The sequence below is a fragment of the Lipotes vexillifer genome, unplaced genomic scaffold, assembly GCF_000442215.2.
Source record: "Lipotes vexillifer unplaced genomic scaffold, Lipotes_vexillifer_v1.1 scaffold508, whole genome shotgun sequence".
NCBI lineage: Eukaryota > Metazoa > Chordata > Mammalia > Artiodactyla > Lipotidae > Lipotes > Lipotes vexillifer.
The window spans coordinates 768,878-788,463 of record NW_006793099.1 but is presented as its reverse complement, the minus strand read 5'-3'; the positions used below and the strand labels follow the sequence as shown (position 1 = coordinate 788,463).

The following is a 19,586-nucleotide window of genomic DNA, read 5'->3' as shown; positions in this document are numbered from 1 at the left end:
CTCAGGTCCAGAATTCAGCCTCTGGATTTAGGCCTTCCTATGCTGACCGTACAGATAACTAACTTCCTTTGCCTTTTCTGTAAGTCTGTAGATCCACACATCTCCCTGTCTTGTCCCATCATTTGAATCATCTCATTAGATAAATGTCAAGGCTTGGTTTCTCCTATCTGGATGGCAACCTTTACACTCATAATTTCCAGAGCATCTTGATTTTAATCATTCCAATCTACTGTCCCAAGAAGTAAACACCGACTTGTCCATCCATGTTTCCCCAGTTTGCTCAATACAATCAGCGTACCTGTGTCTTTGGCTAATCTCTTCCCCTATTCTCACAAATGGACAAAAGGCCACAAATAGCAGACAGCTTTGGGGAGGATTACCTCATGTCCGCTCCCCAGTAGGGAAGCAGAAGACTGTATCCTTCAGAGACCCCAACCCCCAACCTCTACCTCCTCACCTGGACTCTCCCTTCATTCCTGTTCTTCGTCTGAGAGATATCTCTTACTGAAAGCTCATTGGCAGAGCAGAGATAATTGACACACTCCGAACCAGCAAAGGTTCAAGCCAGCCTTTCCTCAGTTACCCACTCTCCTGTCTGCCTCAGGTACTCTCTGGACCCCCTCCTCAGGGAGTGATCCTGCAGAATTCTACCCATTACAGTTTTACGACATCAAAATCCCTTAACCATATAGTAACAACAACAACACATACAACGAGAGGAGTGGATCACTCACACATGCGCTTACGGGAGAACGGCCAGCTCTCTCCCTGGTAAGAAAAATACGGGTCTCCACCCCACCACACACGAAAAATTCCCAGGATGCCTCAGAATGCAGTTTCTTTTCTTCATGACGTGTTGTAAGGCACGTCAGCTGCTCCTCGTTGCCGTGAGGATAACCCACCATCGGGTCACTGAGACAGACGGTAGCTCTGGCTCGCGCGGCTGATAGGATTAGGAGCTGGGGCTTTGTCAGCCCTGAGTCTGCGAGAGACCCCAGCAGACGCAGGTGAGCTGAGAGGAGGAGCGGATGCGGGAGACGGGGAGGTATCTTGGTTAAATGGTGCAGACCTTTTCTCTTCGGCAGTGCCTTTGTAGTGTCTTTTCTGTGAAGTTTGCAGTCTGGGGGGTTCCTATCAAGAAAAACCTGTCCTTTATGACTTATCTGGTTTCAGGGATTGACAACATATGCCTCACAGGATTTTTGTGAGGCTCAAATAATACATGTGAAAGGGCTCTGAAAATATAAAGTTGTGTGCAAACAAAAGGTATGAATCGCTTAATTACAAATTTCACATAGGCAAAGAATCAAATAATTTATCCCAAATTTGGGGCCATAATTACATAAAAACATCCCTTTTCTCCCAGCCTACAATACCCTAGCTCCCCTGTTCTTCCCAGGTCTGGGCAGGGATATTGTTTATAATCTTGAAAGGTTCCAGCCTTCTGAATTAGTTATTTTCTAAAAAAAATCAGCATTACATTCATTTCTAGAGGAAAAACCACAAAATTACAAAACCAGAGAATATTTTAAAGCAGATAAAAGATGACTATAATATACTGTATTAGATTTTATCTCTTTGATGGTATAATGCAAATGTTATAAGACACTTAATGACGTAAGAAACACTTGAATGAAATTAAAGGCAAGAGAGATATTAGCATTTGTAAAACTTGCCTTTTTGAACAGCATAAAAACAGGCTTGGGTTCCAAAAGTACAGAGCTAAAAGGCGTTTGAACACTAAATCATCAGCCTTTCCCTCAGCAGGTTGCTATGGTGACAACAGGACTACAGCATTGCCTCTCACTGCCTGCACTTCTGCAGTAAAGGCTTTCACTTAACACATGTTGGATTTTTTTAAGGCACACACCCCATCATCAAATACAAAGAAATATTGGAGGCAGCTTTATCTGAGTCATTTTCTAAACAGAAGTTGTGTCTATGTTCTTTATCCTGTACTGATGGGCCCCTTAGGGGGTTAGAAAATTCACTCATTCAGGCATTCATTCATTTGACCGTTATATATTGAGTGTCTACTGTGTCAGGACCTGTACTAGGCACTGCCTACATCCCTGGTGAAGACAGACAAATAAGCAGGGGATTCTGATACAAGAGCATAACAGCTCTCCTGGGGTGAATTAAATACGGTTGTCCTGGAAGTATGTAAGGACTGATCTTGGGAGATCAAGGGACGTTTCCTGGAAGAAGCTGTTTCTAAAATGAAACTTAATGTATCTTTAGGAGTTGAGGGGGATGGGTGGGTGAGGTGCAAGAAACGCTCTAGACAAAGGGACCAGAGTGTGCAACAGTCTAGAGGAAAAAGAGAGCACGGTACCTCCTGAGAACTTCAATTGCTACAGTTCGAGGGGTATCCATTTGTATGTGGAGGGGGAGTGGCAAGGGCGATGGATTAGGGGTGGGTAAGGGTGGTGAGGAAGGGAGGATCCAGAGAAGAGCAGTGTCAAGAAATGAGATGGGAGAGATACACAAAGCCAGATCATGAAAGGCATTTGTGCCACGTTAAGGAGTTTGAATATTACTTGGAGGACAACCGAGAAATCACTAATGAGTTTTAATGAAGAAGCATGGCTCGATTTGGCCTTGTGGAAAAATAGCAAAACTGGCGAGACAGGAATACGAGGCAAGATTGGAAGCAAGACAACTTTAGTTAGACCGCTCTTGCAGTAATCCAGGATGTTTGTGGTTTAGGCTCTAAGTGAAGAAAATGCAGTCAAACAGAGGCCAGAAGTAATCCGATTCAAGACACTATTTCTAGGGTAGGGTGGAGATCATTCACGCTTTCTGCTATGTGGGGCCACATGAGGGAGAAGTCGTCAAGAATGACTCTGAGGTTCCGACCTGGACACCTCCGTGGAGGGTGTTTTCTGCTGTGAGCCCCCAGGAGGGGGCTCAGAAGTACCTTAACAGTTTGATGTTAACAGTTCGAGCCTATCTCACAGTATATGTCCTCAGGCTCGTAATTTTGGAAATAATAGACTGTAGGGATCATCCTGGAACATCACTTTCCTGAAGCCCGTATCTGAGACAGCTGTAGGTATACAAGTATGAACTAATAAGCTCTTCCCACAAAATAAAGAATCGTAAGATTATCAACTTCAGTTAACAAATCTAAGTAGATTGAAAAGACATGAAGATGTATGGAATAAAACTTCTTTATGGGTATAGAGGAGGCAAACTCCTTTCACTAATCCTCTGATTTCAGGCTGTCTCTAGACTCACACTGTACATTCCTAGATTTGAGAGTTGAGGACTCAGAAAAATGCTTTTCGGAGGGCAGACAAATGAGATGGTGGAGGTTCAGATACCATTTTCAAGGATCACAGTCCTTCCGTGTAGAACATTGGGTGTAACGATCAGGCTGTTCCCCATCCACACTGCTACTTAGAATATTCTCCAATTCTGAAATAAAGGACATCTAAATTATTATACATGTAGAGTTGCATCATCAGATGAAACTTCAGTAATAAGTGTAATAAATCAAGGCCCATGACCCAAACGATGGATGATCCCTATTCCACGTCCTCAGTTGAACAGGTTTTTGAGCTATTTTGAACAAATCTGTCTGCCTCAAATGCTTTTTCTGTCTGTCATGTAAGAGGATTCAGCAAATATTGACCGGAGGAGCTGGATGTGACTTGACTGCCCTTTGGAAAGTCCTCTTGAGTCAGCTGGGTATGGCTGTTTTTTTGTTTTCCTCATCTAATCCTCCTAGCCATCCTTGACGTAGGTATTATTATTATTATCCCTCATTTCCCGAGGATAAACTTGAAGTTCAGAGAGGTCAAGAACTTTAGGCACATAGGCACTTCGCCAGAAGGGAGTGGAGTGCTGCCTTGAACTGGTTTTCTGCGTTCAAGTGCGGTGTCCCCAAAGCAGCGTGCCTGGTACTCATTCCCGGGCGTCTGTGGGCCAGAGCTGGAGAAAAAGGCTTTCTCGCCCTCAGCAGCCTGGCTTCCCAGGCCCGCGGGAACTGGCCTCTTCGTTCTGTCCCTGCGGTGCTGCGCTGCCATCGCCAGGCCCTTCGGATGCAAATCCCCCAAGGAGAATCGCAGCCTTTGAGATTCCGCAACCCAGATGCTGTGTCAGTCGTGCAGCTTTCGCTTGGCTGGGGTCCGGGTGGAGGGGGACCGCCGCGTCTCTCTCCTGCGAGGTAATTGCGTGGGGAGCTGTAAGTTGACTTAAAACCGAGAGGGCAGGGAGCAGCCGCGAGGCAAAAACTTTCCCTTTCTACAGTTTGGCTCTCAGTGATGTCACAGCTTTTCTGGGTTCTTCTCTGCGACGTGCACCCCATTCGAACCCGATACCAGGTGCCAAAATGGGGGTGTTGGGCGTCACCCTGCTGAAGATGCCCCGAGCCTCCGCAAGCCCTCTCAGGGTCGGGCTCGGCAGACGAGGAGGGGCGCGCGGAACTGGTGGGCTGGGCCCGCGGCCAAGCCGGGCGGGCGGGGCGCGCAGAGGCGCCTCCCAGGGGGCAGGCAGGTGAGGGAGGTCGGGGGAGGGGAGCGGGAGCCGCGGTGGCACCACGTGTCCGTCCGGGGCGGGGCGGCCGGGCGTGCCCTCGGGGCCCTGCGCGAGCTGCCGCAGCGGTGGCGGCGCGTCGGCCCCGCAGCAGCCGGCGGCCGCAGAGCGCGCCGGCTCAGCGCAGTCTTCTCGCCCCGGTGCCCGCAGGTTCCTCTTCCTGGACGGCGGCAGCGGCGGCGCGAGGAGCCGGCGGGCGGCAGCGCGATGGGACCCCTTCGGGAGACCAAGGTAAGGAGGGCACGTCTTGCGGGCGCGGATGGCAGTGTCCGCGAGCGCCGGGGGGAGAGGAGTGGTGTGCACTGCGGGGAAGGAAGTCAGGTGAGAGCTGGAGGGGTGACGTTTAGAGTTGTGGTAAACGGGGACAAGGAGGTGGTGGGCACGATGAGAAGGCAGGGGACAGTTGCTCAGGTGATGAGACCTGGGAGATGGGCAGGTGATACTGTGTTTGGAGGGTTGGCCCGAGGATTAAAAAGATTGACTCTGAATGGTTAATCCCATCCCCTGAAATTGGAGATTTGCGATCTAGCTCTCAGTCGATGTCCTCTGTGTGTGATGTGGATAAAAAAGGATTTGATGTATTGGGGACTGAGAAATAAGGACTCCAGCATTGGTTCAGGGTCTGCCTTGTGCCGAGCGGAGTGGCTGACGGGTGATACCTGCTGGGTGACTGATGTGCAGAACAAACCCCGAGGCTGGGTGCGGCTTTCTCCCCTGGATAGGGTGGATGCCTGAGCGACCGCGAGACTTAACCCGCGGCTGGGGCTTTCTCTTCAATTCCTGCACTGTGAGGGCCTCCCAGAGGTGTTTACTTTGGCAGCGACCCTTCCTGGTAAGCCGCGTAGAAATGAGCAGGAGGTCATGTTTCCAAATAGTGTTTGTTACCTAATCCAAAGCCCTTTTTCAATTGCAGAGGTTGGAGTGAGCAGTGGGTTTTTTTTGCGAAGAGCTCCTCCTAGGAGTCCATTTTAATAGGGAAGGGTGGTGGTGACCCCGAAAAGCACTGGACTGACTGCAGGCCCGTTCTGCTTCTAGATGATGTGCAGCAGTGGCTAAGCATCTTTGTCTCTTTTAGACTCAGTTTCCTCATCTGTAAATAGGGACACAAATTAGTGTCCTCCCTATGGCCTCAGTTGTAAAGATTAAACAAGATAATGGTTGGGAAAGCACTTTAGAAATTGAAAAATATTGCTAAAATGCTGCTTTTTAGGCATTTTTAAAGCCAAGGAAGGCACGGCCCTCTGCATTTAATTCTGTGTTTTGAAGGAGAGAGAGAGAAAAATCTCTTCATATGGGTGACCTGTAAGGAAAACAAAAGCTAAACATGATGTAAAAGGTGGAGCCGTCTTACTGGCTATTGGATTTTTGTTTGCTTTTCTTCTGGCAACAAGCCTTGTGTACCAGGATATTAATGAATAATTAAAATCCTGGCCGGAAGAGAGGGGATTTGAAAGATCAGGCTGCATGATCTATCAGGAAAGAATTGTTTCAGGTATAGGGGTCTACTGAGACAGGAAAACAGAAGTGAAAGTATCAGAGCTAATTCAGGGAAAGCAAAATGGAAGTCTGGAGGAAATCAAGTAATAAGCCAGAGTGTGCTGTGAGTTATAAAGACCCTTTGAGAGAGCAGAAAGCTTAAATGTGATAGGAAAAGCCAGAATGAGAAGGTGAGTTAGGAACTGCCTGAGAGAACGGAATAGCCTTTCTGCTAGCGGCTGGAAGTGTGCCTGTGTGTGTGTGTGTGTGTGTGTGTGTGTGTGTGTGTGTGTGTGTGTGTGTGTGTGTGTGTGTGTGTGTGCGTGTGTCAGTACATCCGTGCTGGAGTGTGTGCTCTTCAGTAAATTAGAAGGCTTAGCTGAGTAGAAGAGTTCTGGAGTTCATTTTAGCTACTGAAACAAGGACTACTCTGTGAAGATTCAATATTCAGAAATGTGGCTTCTTAGAAACTGAGCCCAGAAGCAGACTGGAGTTCAGAGTGGGCAACAAATGTTCTTTTGTTTTATTTCTGATGTCCAATTTGGAGAAGGAGCAGAGAGTGCAGCATCATGAGAAGGAGATTTCCCGGAGCCGGATTCCCCGTTTGATTCTTCGGCCCCATCTGCCTCGGCAACAGCACCAAGTGTCCCCAGCGTCTGAGTCTCCCTTCTCGGAGGAAGAGAGCAGAGAGTTCAACCCCAGCAGCTCTGGGCGCTCAGCAAGGACCATTAGCAACAGCTTCTGCTCAGGTACAGTACCCGCGGGAATGAAGGCAGGAAGTGTGTACGTTGCCCGGCATTGTAAATGCATCTGGAGCGGGCCCCTTAGAGTCTAGGACTGGATGGTAGTTATTAGGATGAATGATACAAGCTTGCATCTTTTTGGCTGTTTTGACCTACGAACACAGCATTTTCAAATGGTTCAACCTAATGAAACTTCATACCTGTTTTTGTATGTTATTCTAGTTGATAATTTACTATGTGAAATCTAACTCCTTGCTTCTATGACTGTTTGTAAAATGTATTCCTTCGTTAAATCTGGAAAAAGTAGCTTACATTTTATACTAGCAATCTTTGTAAGCCTGTGTACTTCTGTTAATGGAATCCTCAAAGATAAAGCAACTCCTAATGAATGAGGTCAGGATCAAGGTGGTTTATTTCCCAGGACCAGCCTGACCTTGTATTTTAGAGGGCAAGAACACAGGCTTTGTAAACTTACAGGCCTGGGCCAGAATCCCTGGCCTTTCTACCCCTTACAAGCTGTGTGACCTTGGGCAAGTCGCTTAATCTCCTTAAGCCTCAGTTGTTACATCCATAAAATGGGATGATAATACCTACCTTGTAGAGTAGCCGAGAGGTTGAGAGAGACCATGTACCTAAGTATATTCCTAGTGCAGGTCCTGGCCTGTAGAGGTGCTTAATAAATGATGTTCCTTAATACAAAGAACATATGTCAGTTTCGATACATGTTTGAGGAGGTTTCCTTAGAGTTGTGAGTATATTTGGTAAAGGCATAAATCTCTTCCTGAAGGTACCACCGTTACCTGTTGACAGAGCCTATTATACAAATTGAAGCACATGACTTAGAAGGAATTGTATTCTTTGAAAAGTATTAGGAATTTGGGGGCTTCCCTGGTGGCGCAGTGGTTGAGAGTCCTCCTGCTAATGCAGGGGACACGGGTTTGTGCCCTGGTCCAGGAAGATCCCACATGCCGCGGAGCGGCTGGGCCCGTGAGCCATGGCCGCTGGGCCTGCGCGTCCGGAGCCTGTGCTCTCCAATGGGAGAGGCCCGCATACCGTAAAAAAAAAACAAAACAGAAAAGTATTAGGAATTTGGGTAAAATTTAAAGGAGTGATTGTCTTATGATTCATGAAGAATGTTTCACAGAGGATAATTTTTAGAATTTATTTAGGCAAAATGTAATTTGAAGGTTAACACATGCATGAAAAGGGACATATGAATCAAGGTGCTATGATTAATGCCCTAATTTAGCAGGATACAATATTCCATTGTATTTAGTATTGGTGATTACATTTTCAGGGATTTTAAAAGTGTAGCTTTAGATTTATTATGTACTTTCACAAAATAATTCCACCCAATGCATAAGTTGTATATTAGAAATACTGTGCCGCTTATTTTTATATTTTTTTCTCTACAAGGCTTCAGATTCTCTACTTGGTTTTGAAAAAATTCTATCAAAGTATTATATTTTAAAACGTGTTGCTGAATCCATTGTAAAATGGAAACCCACTGATGGTTTGCTTGACACTCTCCCAGGAAGAACGAAAAAGGAAAGCTGCTGGAGCAGTTAAGATTCCAAAAACCCAGAGTCGTATTTGCAGAATGTAATGCTGTTTACTTTCACTCCATTTTGGAGTTCAGGAATCACTCTGGTTGAATGTGGATGAACCCAGGGGAATATCATTCCACACTGACACGGCTTTGTTTACATAACTCAATTCCACATTTATTCCTGAAATTCTCTCCACATAATCATTCTCTCTCTGACTGACTTCACGGTGAGCAGTGTTACCAGCAAAAAAGAAAAAGTTGGTCAAAACAAAAGAAAAATCCCCAAATAGATCTTAGAAAATATATTTGGCAAACAAATAAAATTGTTAATTTTGGCCATGAATCATTCTTTCTCAAGACCCATTTCCTGGATCAACCCTCCTTCCCAGGAGACCTGTCTCCCACCAAGGCCATAATGCTGTACATGAAAACTGAAAGTAGATATTGATCCTTCTGCCATTAACTAGTTGAGAATTGAGTGGCAGAAGCACCTAATGATGGGTGTCTATAAACCTACCTTTCGATCTTTAGCCTTGAATCCTGCCTCCAGATAGGACTCCCTCTGTTCCTGGGTCTCATCTTGCTGCTTGGCTATTCCCCAAGGTTTGGGTTGATGCCTTGTCGTTCTTTGCTTTCATTTCCTAAGAGCCCTGGTAAAGCCCCATGACGGCTTTTGAGTGCTGTGCTGACTAAAATTGACAGGAGCAAGGTCTTTGGGGGGCATGTTAATGATGCTTTAGGAGGTCAGTTGGTGGATGGGAAATAAATGGGTTTAGTACTACGGGGAGTATTGAAGCTGCAGGCAATGAGGTAGAGGCTGTTAAACACGTCCAACCAGCAGGGGGAAATAGCTGGTTTTAGTCTAGCCACTTCAACAATGAGGCTGCAATACATGTTGCTTATCATGGCAGTTAGGTCAGAGACCAAGGTACATGCAAATCTTAAAACTACCATCCTCTGCTAGAATGAAACTCAGATAATTTAGAGATGTCTGTTGCTGCTGTAACTTCATAGCCTTACTGTGATTGTTGTGCATTAGTTTGTTTTCTTTATAAATCATCACATTCACTAATGTGAAAGAGGGCATGAAGAGTTAGAGGGGTTCTTACAATCTGATAGTGAAATTAGAGACGAAGACGTTACTCAAACACAATGCAATTTAATTTGAAAATTACAGTTTTAAAACTGCAAACTGGAGTCTTTCCGTAAATCTGTATCAAAGGCTGTATTAATTGTGAAGAGCATCAAATGTCCTAAGATATTCAGTTTTTAAAAGAAGGATAATTCATTGAGTTTACATAAAGTTAACTTTACTTATTATAAAGGACTATCCTTTATTTTGAGAGACTGGCTTACCTATCATTTGTATTATAACAAAAAAATCCAAACAGTGGTTGGAGTTGTACTTTAGCAAAATAAATGACAACTCTGTGTTGAAATGTCCTCCACCCTCACCCTCACGCTTTTCCTTTAATTTTTACTGGTCTGTGAAATTAAAAGCCCGGGCGCTATTTTCAGAGCGACCTGTCCGTTTTTACCTACTTTTCCTCCCTCCCTCCACTGCCTTCTTCTCCCTTTCCTTCCCACGGGAGCCTTGACAGGAACATTTAATGATTTGATATTTTATGTGCTAATTTGTATGTTGTCTCTATCTCATTTCAGAGGGAAGAAGCCGTATGTGACCTTTTGCAAGGTCAAAGGTTGAGGGCGTGTCCCCAGAGCTTTTCTTTTAATAGCTTCTTATTAGCAGAATTTCTCTGAAGAGATGCATATGTTTTGTGCATTTCATCAGCACGTGTCATTTTGCACTTGGACGTCATTCTCCTGTTAAAAAAGTCTATTCCTTACAACTTGTACTGGGTCTTAGTCACTATGACCTCAGGTGGGCACAGTTAAGCTTATATTGTATTGGAGACCAGGCCCTATTTTGTGTGCGTGGCAAGGAAAACATTGTACGTTCTTAAGGAATGTTAACTAATGCTTTCTTAGGAAAAAAAGAAAAGAATACATAAGGAAATACAGTTACTAGTAAGTTAATAGGAAAAAAAAACAACAACAACCCTGCTTTCATGTCCTCTCTTTTATTTTTAGTCAGTTTTTTTTTTTAACCAATATTTTGGCATCAAATCACCCTATCTTCCTTCCCCCTCACTCCCCCTCCCCATGTTTCCTGTTTTAACATGCCCAGAGAAGTGATTAAAACCCCTATTTGTGATTTGTGTTCTGGGTGTGGCCCATTGAATCTAGGCCTCTGTGCATTTTTCTCCCCGTTTTTTGTTGGTAGTGCATTGTTATGCGTGTTTGTCGTTGTGCCACAACTCCAGCCTCTATTAGAAAAGCTAATGACCTGGGCAAGTCAGTCACATACAGCAGTCACCTGACGTGGTTAGCAGCATGACATACATTTCTCTTTGCTCAGATGAGGTAATAATTACCCCTTAGAACTAGGAGGCAGATGGATTGCTGGGTTTTAGGCTAGTTCTCCTTGGGGTGCCTTGTAAACATGGCAGGTGGGGGAAATGATGCATATAGTGTGCTGATGGTTTTATGGGAGACCAGTGATTTCCCTCAGTTATATCCATGTTTCTAATGTGCACGCACATACACAGTCAAGTTTATGACTTAGCCCATTAAGAAACATGTACCAGGGTTCCCTGGTGGCGCAGTGGTTGAGAGTCCACCTGCCGATGCAGGGAAAACGGGTTCGTGCCCCGGTCTGGGAGGATCCCACATGCCGCGGAGCAGCTGGGCCTGTGAGCCATGGCCGCTGAGCCTGCGCGTCCGGAGCCTGTGCTCCGCAGCGGGAGAGGCCACGGCAGTGAGAGGCCCGCGTACCACAAATTACAGTAACTGAAATGAAAAATTAAGTAGAGGTGCTCAACAGTAGATGTGAACTGACAGAACAAAGAATTAATGAACTCATAGATGAGCAACAGAGGGCTTCCCTGGTGGCGCAGTGGTTGAGAGTCCGCCTGCTGATGCAGGGGACATGGGTTCGTGCCCCGGTCCAGGAGGATCCCACATGCCATGGAGCATCTGGGCCTGTGAGCCATGGCCACTGAGCCTGCGCGTCCGGAGCCTGTTCTCTGCAACGGTAGAGGCCACAACAGGGAGGGGCCCGCGTACCCAAAAAAAAAAAAAAAAAAAAAAAACATGTACCAGATCAATCAACTGAGCAGACAGAATCCAAGATTTTTCGCAGTCTAATCCTGAGTAGGGTGTTTGCAGAAAGTACTTTGGTGGTTACAGTGGCCAAGGAGGAATCCTTCTTTGAGTGCCAGTCACCTAGAGGTAATCATTGTTGCTGTTTGTGGGAAGAACAATTACGGCAAATTATAACCTGACTGGTGCGGCATGATAATGCCTCCAAAAAGTTGCCTGGCCTTGCCAAACAGAAATATTTCTGCTATGCTTTTGTCCAGTTGAGGAAACTTGGCATCTGGATAGAGTAAGCCTTTGAACATAACGATCAGAATTGAGATGAACTGATTGAGATGAGCTGCAGTACTGAATTACACTGTAAGTGAATGACTGCCAACATGCTGTGAAGAAAAAAAACAAAAACCTTAAGAATTTAGTATCATTTTAATGAGAGTGGGACCTAGGCACTGTTGCATAATATATATTTCAAGTGCTTAGCTGCCTCAGTGTCAGAAATAAGTACCCAATGAAATAGGTTACAAATGAAGGGCACACAGACAATGTTTCTTTGAGGATGTGGTAACTGCAATCAGGGGACAAGAGCAAAATTTTTGACATTTAATAAACAAATTACTTAGTAATGGGAACAGTAAAAGATAATCATGTTGGAATTGGACCATGCCTGAGAGCAAATCATGGTACTTAACGTGAAAATCTTTTATGTTGTACAATACTTGTGTTTATGACATTGTTTTGCAATTTCCGAGAAAGTTTGTTTGTCTGCTTTTGAATCCCCAGGAAAACTTGTTTAAAATGCAGATGACTTGGCCCCACCCGAGCCTATTGTCTCAGGATGGGAGGGCCCAGGAATCCATATCTTATAGGCTTTCTGGATGACTCTTTTGCCTACTGAAGTCTGAGCCTCATGCTTTGTGTTCTGTATGTGTTTGGAGATTTTTGTATGAGGGATGGGAGGGGTATGCCCCAGTGGCATCCCAAGATGAACAAGGATCAAAGATGGCAGAAGTGGTGACCAGCCAAGCTGTTTAAACCCATAGCATGAGGCAAGGAAAATGCTTCCACGTTCCCTGGGAATTATAGCTTCTCACTCTATATTTACAATTCCTATGTCATTAGTCTTAGCAATAATATTATTTATGTCTACATAATGGGTTTAGCTTGTGTTCAAGTGGTAGAAAAGCAAAAGGGAGGAGAAAGCATTTCCTTCCTTTATTTTCCTATGGAATCCTCTCTCTGGACTTTCTAGCCATACTTTTAATTCTTTTTCACTTACTTACTTTGGTATTAGGATTATCTGGGGTACACTGAAAGCAGGTGTACTGGGTACAACATGAATGTACTCTGAACACCCAGTAGGTATACTGAGAGAGGTGGAAAAAAGAGAAACTGAGGCCTGGGAGTAGCAGGACATTGAGCTTCTTGCAAATGTCCACAAAAATGTATTACCCAATAAGCATCTATTCAGTGCCTGCTAAGGATCAGGCTACAAAGATGAATAAAACACAGGGATTGGAAAAATCAATTATTTTACTGCCTTAACCCTGACACCAAGATAAATGGGATGCCACATCTTCGGATGTGTTTCCCACACAAATGACTTTATCTCACTGAGTTTGTGTCTGGTCCCTCTTACCCACACCCACTCCACACATACTCCTTCCTTGTCATTTGAGTTTGTTGCTCCATTTATTATCTGCATTGGCCTCTCACATTTCATAAGCCCAAGGGTTCAAAGAAGTAGCATTCATTAGTGTGGTGTAGTTGATAAACATGAGCCTTGGCATCAGCAGACCTGAGTTAAAAGCATGAAATGAGATTAGAAAGGTGGGCAGGGCCAGGTCAGGAACGGCTTTGTTTGCTGTGTGAAAATCTTGACCCCTGAGATCCAGGGTCTATACAGGAGCTGGACCAGAAACGTAAAGAGTGAGGCCACCTGGATAGATGACAATAGAATCAGAGTCTAGAGCTGGACAGTGTGTGGTGCCCCTTCTAACAATATTCAGAATTCTTAAAATTCAGCTTTTTTTTTCCCCTTACTATCTGGGCCAAATAGCACGCATAAGTAGTTGGATATGGCACACGGGCTGCCATTTTGCAATTGCTAAACATCTTTCAGAACCAGTGAAGGGTTTTCAGCAGGGAAGGGTTGTCCGGCTTATGACTAGATTTATAATTTAGAAAAATCTTTCTAATCACATGTTGGAGAGTGGATAGGAGGAAACAGGGAATGACGGGGAGGAGCCTGCCTGGTCTGAAGGCCGTTGTGGTGACAGTCTGAGTGAAAAATGATAAAGTAATAATATGTGTGAGGGTTGGCCCCAGAACATATGTGTCTGAATCACCAATTACAAGTGGAATGGTGTCTAAATTTCCACCGGACGAACCCAAATAGAGGAGCAGGACTGGGGAGAGGCATGAGTCTGGTGAATGAGTTCAGATTAGGCTTTGTTGCATTTGAGATAGAGGTCTGGAGCTGTGAAGAGGAGTCAGAGATGCTGGTAGCTGAAGTGAAGGGACTTGGTGATACAGGTTTCCCCGCTATCTTAAAGTAGAACATCCTAGGAAACCTTCTGGGAGCAGAAATGGCATAGAGCGAAGAAGCAGTCACCTTAGGACATGTCTTGCTAACGGACGCCCAAAATAAGGCAAAGCACAGACGCAACAGGCACAGTTCAAAGCGCTGGCAGCGTGATGCTGAGATGCCGAGTGTAGTTCCTGGAGGACCAGCTCTGCGGCCACACTCACTGCTCGGGCTGCACGCTACCTCTACAACAGATCGATACAAAACAGATGCTGAATGCTATTTTCGATATTTGCGTTTTTTCATAAAAGCAAACGTTCTCTTCAGACTTCTTTCAGTTATCGAAAACAATGCAAACGTAGGTCTTTCCTGAAAGTGAAAAGCAAACTTTTTTTTGTAAAGCAAACTTTCTAAATATGGGGGATGGCTGGCATTACCAAAGGGGGGAACGTGGGGGAAGAAGGTTAGAGGACCCTGGCTAGACCTCGAGATAAAATGAGAGGACGCAGAAAAAGGACACCGAGGCATCTGAAAACAGGCAATAGAGGGGAAGGAGGTGAGCCAGGAGTGACCGTGTCTCCAATCCCAAAGGACGAGTGCATTCCCAGAAGAAAGCAGCCAACAGGTTCAGATGTCGGTCGCAGCAAGAGTAAGTAAGGTGTGTTTGTAAAAGTGCTCAAGGATGAGACCACCAGGTTATCAGGGATCTTAGGTAGAAACAGTCCCAGAAAACTGTGGGGATGGACTCCAGATTGCACCAGACTGAGATGTGAATGGGAGGTACAAAATAGGGTGTAGACAACTTTTTTTTAAAGCTTAATAGGGGGCTTCCCTGGTGGCGCAGTGGTTGGGAGTCCACCTGCCGATGCAGGGGACACGGGTTCGTGTCCCGGTCCGGGAGGATCCCACGTGCTGCGGAGTGGCTGGACCCGTGAGCCATGGCCGCTGAGCCTGCGCGTCCGGAGCCTGTGCTCCGCAACAGGAGAGGCCACAACAGTGAGAGGCCCGCGTACCGCAAAAAAAAAAAAAAGAAAAAAAAAGAAAAAGCTTAACAGGGATGGGAAAGAGAAAATAGAATAAAAACAAGGGTTGCATTTAAAGTAAAGATAGGGTGTTTATCAAATCATAGACATTTTGATGAAGTTTTTAGGCTGAGGGAAAATAGACAAGGAAAAAGAGAGAGATTGAAAATAGTAGAGAAGTGATAACTTTGTAATAAGACCAAGGTAGACCAAGAAAGACACATATGGGAAGAAAAGAAAGGCCTGAGGTGAATATAGGTAAGTTTATTCATAGGTCAGGGTAGGTAGCTGAAGGATACATTTCACAGTCTAGGTTAGGTGCTGCTTCTTTCTCCTCCCTCTATCAGACTGCGTGACCTGGTTTGAAATTTTCATATTTAGTTACCTGACTCTCCAGTAGACCGTAAGCTCCATGAAGGCAGGAACACTATAGTTCCTTGCACTATACCTGACACACAGCGGTTGCTTAATGAGTATTTATTGGAATTTGGTAGACGGTATAATTAGGAGAACAGGACAAGTGAAATATTTTCATTCATTTAATGCATTGAGAGCAGGGTACTTAGTTGCTGGGGAAGTAAAACAACTAGAATGGTACCCAGTACTCAGTGTATTCAGTGAAGGAAACATTCCTGTCCAGAGGAGTTCAGCATCTCTAAATGTCAAAAAGAGTCATTTGCATAACAGGACCGTGCCTCCAGTGCTGTGGTAGCTAGAAGAGAGCTCTCTTGCTAAGAAAATCAGAAAATACCCCACTCAAGAGTTGGTACTCGGAAGCCAGGAGAAAAACAGCAGCCCGGTTTATTTTTTATTTGTTTAGTTTTTTGTGTGTATATGTAAGTGTGAGATGTGTGTGTGAGGTGCGTGTGTGTGTGTGTGTGGATATGTCATGAGTGATATACATGTGTATGAGTGTATATGAGTGTGTGAGGTGTGCACACGCTTTGTGTGCCTGGTGGTGGGAGAACTGCAAGGTTTGGGTATCAGCAAAGCTTTCTGGAGGAAGTGATGCCTGAGCTCTGTTTATTCAACTCTAATCAGGCTTTCCTCCTATTCCACTGAAGTGACACCTGCCAAGTTCTCAGTGCCCTCCACCAAATCTTACGGTGGATTATTTGTCTCCACCTCTTAATCCCCCCTGAATTCCCATCTCAGTAAATGGCACTTGCTTCATCTAGATAACAGCAGCCCAGTTTAGAGTCAAGAAGGAATTCGGCACAAAGCCACATACCCACGTTTCCCAGGACTCAACTTGACCCTGGCCACCACCCTGCCCCACAGCCCAGGTGGATTTTACTCTGAGAAACCCCAGGGAAGATGCATGCACTTGGGGTCCACGAGGCTGCTGGGCGTGCCTGTATTGTAAGGTGGCTTTGCTGGTGTCTGCTCACAGTAACTGCTCTAAACCTCCACTGCTGTCGGGCTTGGACTGTGGCATCTCCTGCTTTGGAGACCCAGTCCAGCCCCTCGTCTGCCAGAGCCTAGATCCTGCCCAGCTGCGCATTGCTGGATGTTCGTGGTGCCCGCCTTCCACTCGCTGCCCGGGTTACACTGCTGTGGCTCCAGGAAGCCAGTCGTGTTGGGCTGACTGCTCCCACTTTTGAGGGAACCCAAACCAAACTTCCCAGTGCCCATGATGGGGGCTTGCCCAGCACTCACGCCCATCCCCTAGAAACCCATCCTTCAACTTTTCCCTGCTCCATGTGAATTTTCACAGGACGCCTCCTCTTTCCTGGCTGGCTCCGTCTTATTCTCTCCTCTTTAGTGTGGGAGTCCCTGAAGGTAGGATTCATCTTAGATGCTGACCCAATTCTCAGAATTCTTGAGACCCTGTGGACCTTAACCTGCCCTTCTATGTATTCTGAGGTGTTTGTGAGGATTATCTTTTCCTTATTGCTAATTATTGTATGTTTTCAGCTCAAAACTAATAACCATGTGCAAACACATATGTCAGAGTGGACATAATCACATTTGTAGGACTTATCTTGTTTTGCTTTTTGCCAAAGTGAGATCATGCTGTACTGACCTGTGACCCTTTCTGTTTATTTAAGTAAATATTTACTGAATGCCTGTTGTGGGCAAGGTGCTATCCTAGGAGCTGAACTAGAGGGATGAACAACCCTGACAGGACTCCTGACCTCCAGGAATGTGTATTCCAGGCAGTCCCTGTACCTGTCACTGCTTGTCAGTCCATAGAAGTGCCCCCATTCATTGTAATGACAGCTCGTATTCCACTGTTTGGAGGGCCTTCATTTATTCAGCCATTCTTCTGTGGATGGACATTTTATCTCTGAGGCTAACTTTCAAAATTCGGAACTTCATTTTGTGAATGTCACTGGAACTAACGTGTTCCTGAGCGTATTTCTTTCTCTCTCTCTTTTGTTTCTTTGTACCTTTTCTTTAAAGTGAAGTAAATACCATGCTTCACATATATTCCCTAAAACAATTCCTTTTTTCCCAAATAGAAAAAAATTGACATGTAGCAGTTACACAAACTGTATAATAAGCATTGTTTTTTCCTTAATGTTCTTTAACATTTCTCCATTTTTATGCCTTACTCCGTCTTGACAAGCACTATCTTCAAATTCTCAATGTGAGAAAAAAATAGAAGGAAGGGGGAAAGGATTTACATTGCTGCAAAAGAGCTCACTGTAATTCAGGTGTCCTAAGAGTGGTTTGCAGTTTCCTTCTTACAAGGTTCTCAAGAGATCAAGAGATAGCTTCTTAGTGTCTGTCTCTGTGTCTCTATTCTTTCCTTCCTACCTTCCAGCTCGCCTCCCTCCCTGTCCCCCTCTCCCTCTCTGCTATCTTCTCCCAACAAGGAACCTTAAAAAAAACCCAAATCTTTATAAAGGTATGGCTTAGAGACTGCAAGTAAACTCATATTACTAAGAAGAGGGAAGATCAGAAGTATTAGTAACATCCCTGTTTTGGAAAGATCCTAACCCTGTGAAAGAAGGAGCAAGAGAAATAAAAGCTTGCGAGACAGAAGAATTCCCCACCCCCCTGCTGGGGCTCACCTGTCTCCTGGCGGTGACTGAGCCACCCTGGCTCCCAATTTCCGCATCGGCTGCTCCCTCACCAAAACTCCTAGATAACATGTCATTATACTACATGATTATTTGGACCAAGATATTTTCCCCTGCAAATTCCTCCTGTGGGTCCTCGTACAAATCAGACAACTTGGCGCTTGGTAGAAGACCAAGTAGAGGCCCTTGTTTGAGAGAAAGCACGAGTCCTGTGAAGAAATGGACCTGCCTCACCTCACTTAACTTCACGTGCTCCTTTGCTGCCGAGTGCTGCACCAGAATGACTTTTATGGGAGTACTCAAGGCTCCAAAATAGCTCAGAAATCCCGGGAATGTTTATATGGGAAATGATTATTTTGTCTCCAAGAAACCAGGGGAACGTTCATTAAATAATTTCTCAGTTCTCCACTTGGTTTTTATAGATGTGGGTTGCATGTCTTCGTGGAGGTGCTTCGTTCCAGTCACTTTAACAAGCTCACCTGCATTGGCACACACATACGCTCGCGTTTACACATCCTTCAGAGAAATTAAGTTCCCTTTGACCCCTCATCACCGTGCACCTGCCATCTCATTTCCCTGCTCCTTCTTCACAAGCAAAACTCCTCCAAAATCCTATCTCCGTAATTTGCCCTCGTCAAGCGCGTGGGTGACCACGTTGGCGAATCTGACATTCTCTTGTCTGTCCTCATTTTCCTTGATTTCCCAGCAGCCCTCAACACGGTTGAACAAGCTTCTTTCTTAGGAAAGATTTTCCTCCTTGGATCCTGAGGTCCCGCCCTCTGAGAGTCTTTGTTAGCTCCACCGCATCCCTTCCCCCCTCACAGTGTCAGGTGCCTCAGTCTTCAGCCCTCTCTTCCTGCCCTCCCCAAGGGCTCAAACCTTTAAATTCCTCACTTGTAGGATGGTGATGCTCCGCGACCCGACCTCTCCTCTGAGCTTTAGGCTCACATATCCAACTGCCTACTTGATATCTCCAGTGTCCTGGTTAATTTGTGTCTCAGATTTAACGTATCAAAACCAGAATTCTTAATTTCACCCCCCACAAACTCATAAACCCATTTTTCTCCAAACTCAGAAGTGACCACCATGTTCTCCATTGCTTAAGCAAAGAACCTAGAAGGTATTCTTGACCCCTTCCTACTTTTCATTGTCATATCTTTTTTTTTGTTTGTTTTTGTTTTTTTTGTTTTTGCGGTACGCGGGCCTCTCACTGTTGTGGCCTCTCCGGACGCGCAGGCTCAGCGGCCATGGCTCACGGGCCCAGCCGCTCCGCGGCACGTGGGATCTTCCCAGACCGGGGCACAAACCCGCGTCCCCTGCATCGGCAGGCGGACTCTCAACCACGGCGCCACCAGGGAAACCCTCATTGTCATATCTTAATGCTTCCAATTATGTTTCCAAAATGTATCCCAAATCCATCTCGTTTTCTCAATTTTTACTACTACCACCCCAAACCACTGTCATCTCTCATTTCTACTATGACAGTGGTCTCCACGTGGGTTTATTGCTTCTAAGCCTTCATTCCTAAAGGGGCCACACAGCATA

General features: G+C 45.3%; 1 protein-coding gene across 6 annotated transcripts in view; it reads left to right on the top strand.

The window, feature by feature from the left end:
• The first annotated feature begins 799 nt into the window (after positions 1–799).
• SYBU (syntabulin) overlaps positions 800–19,586 on the top strand; it is a 77,622-nt gene continuing 58,835 nt past the window's right edge. Inside the window, exons 1-3 of one of the 6 annotated variants that reach the window (XM_007466243.1) lie at positions 800–1,007; positions 4,690–4,770; positions 6,566–6,764. In XM_007466243.1, the coding sequence (XP_007466305.1) occupies positions 4,747–4,770; positions 6,566–6,764 (223 nt within the window). In that variant the 5' untranslated portion in view covers positions 800–1,007; positions 4,690–4,746. Of the gene's footprint in view, positions 1,008–4,601; positions 4,771–6,562; positions 6,765–19,586 lie in introns of those variants that run through there. The other 5 variants (XM_007466242.1, XM_007466240.1, XM_007466241.1 and 2 more) reach the window with 5 other exon arrangements.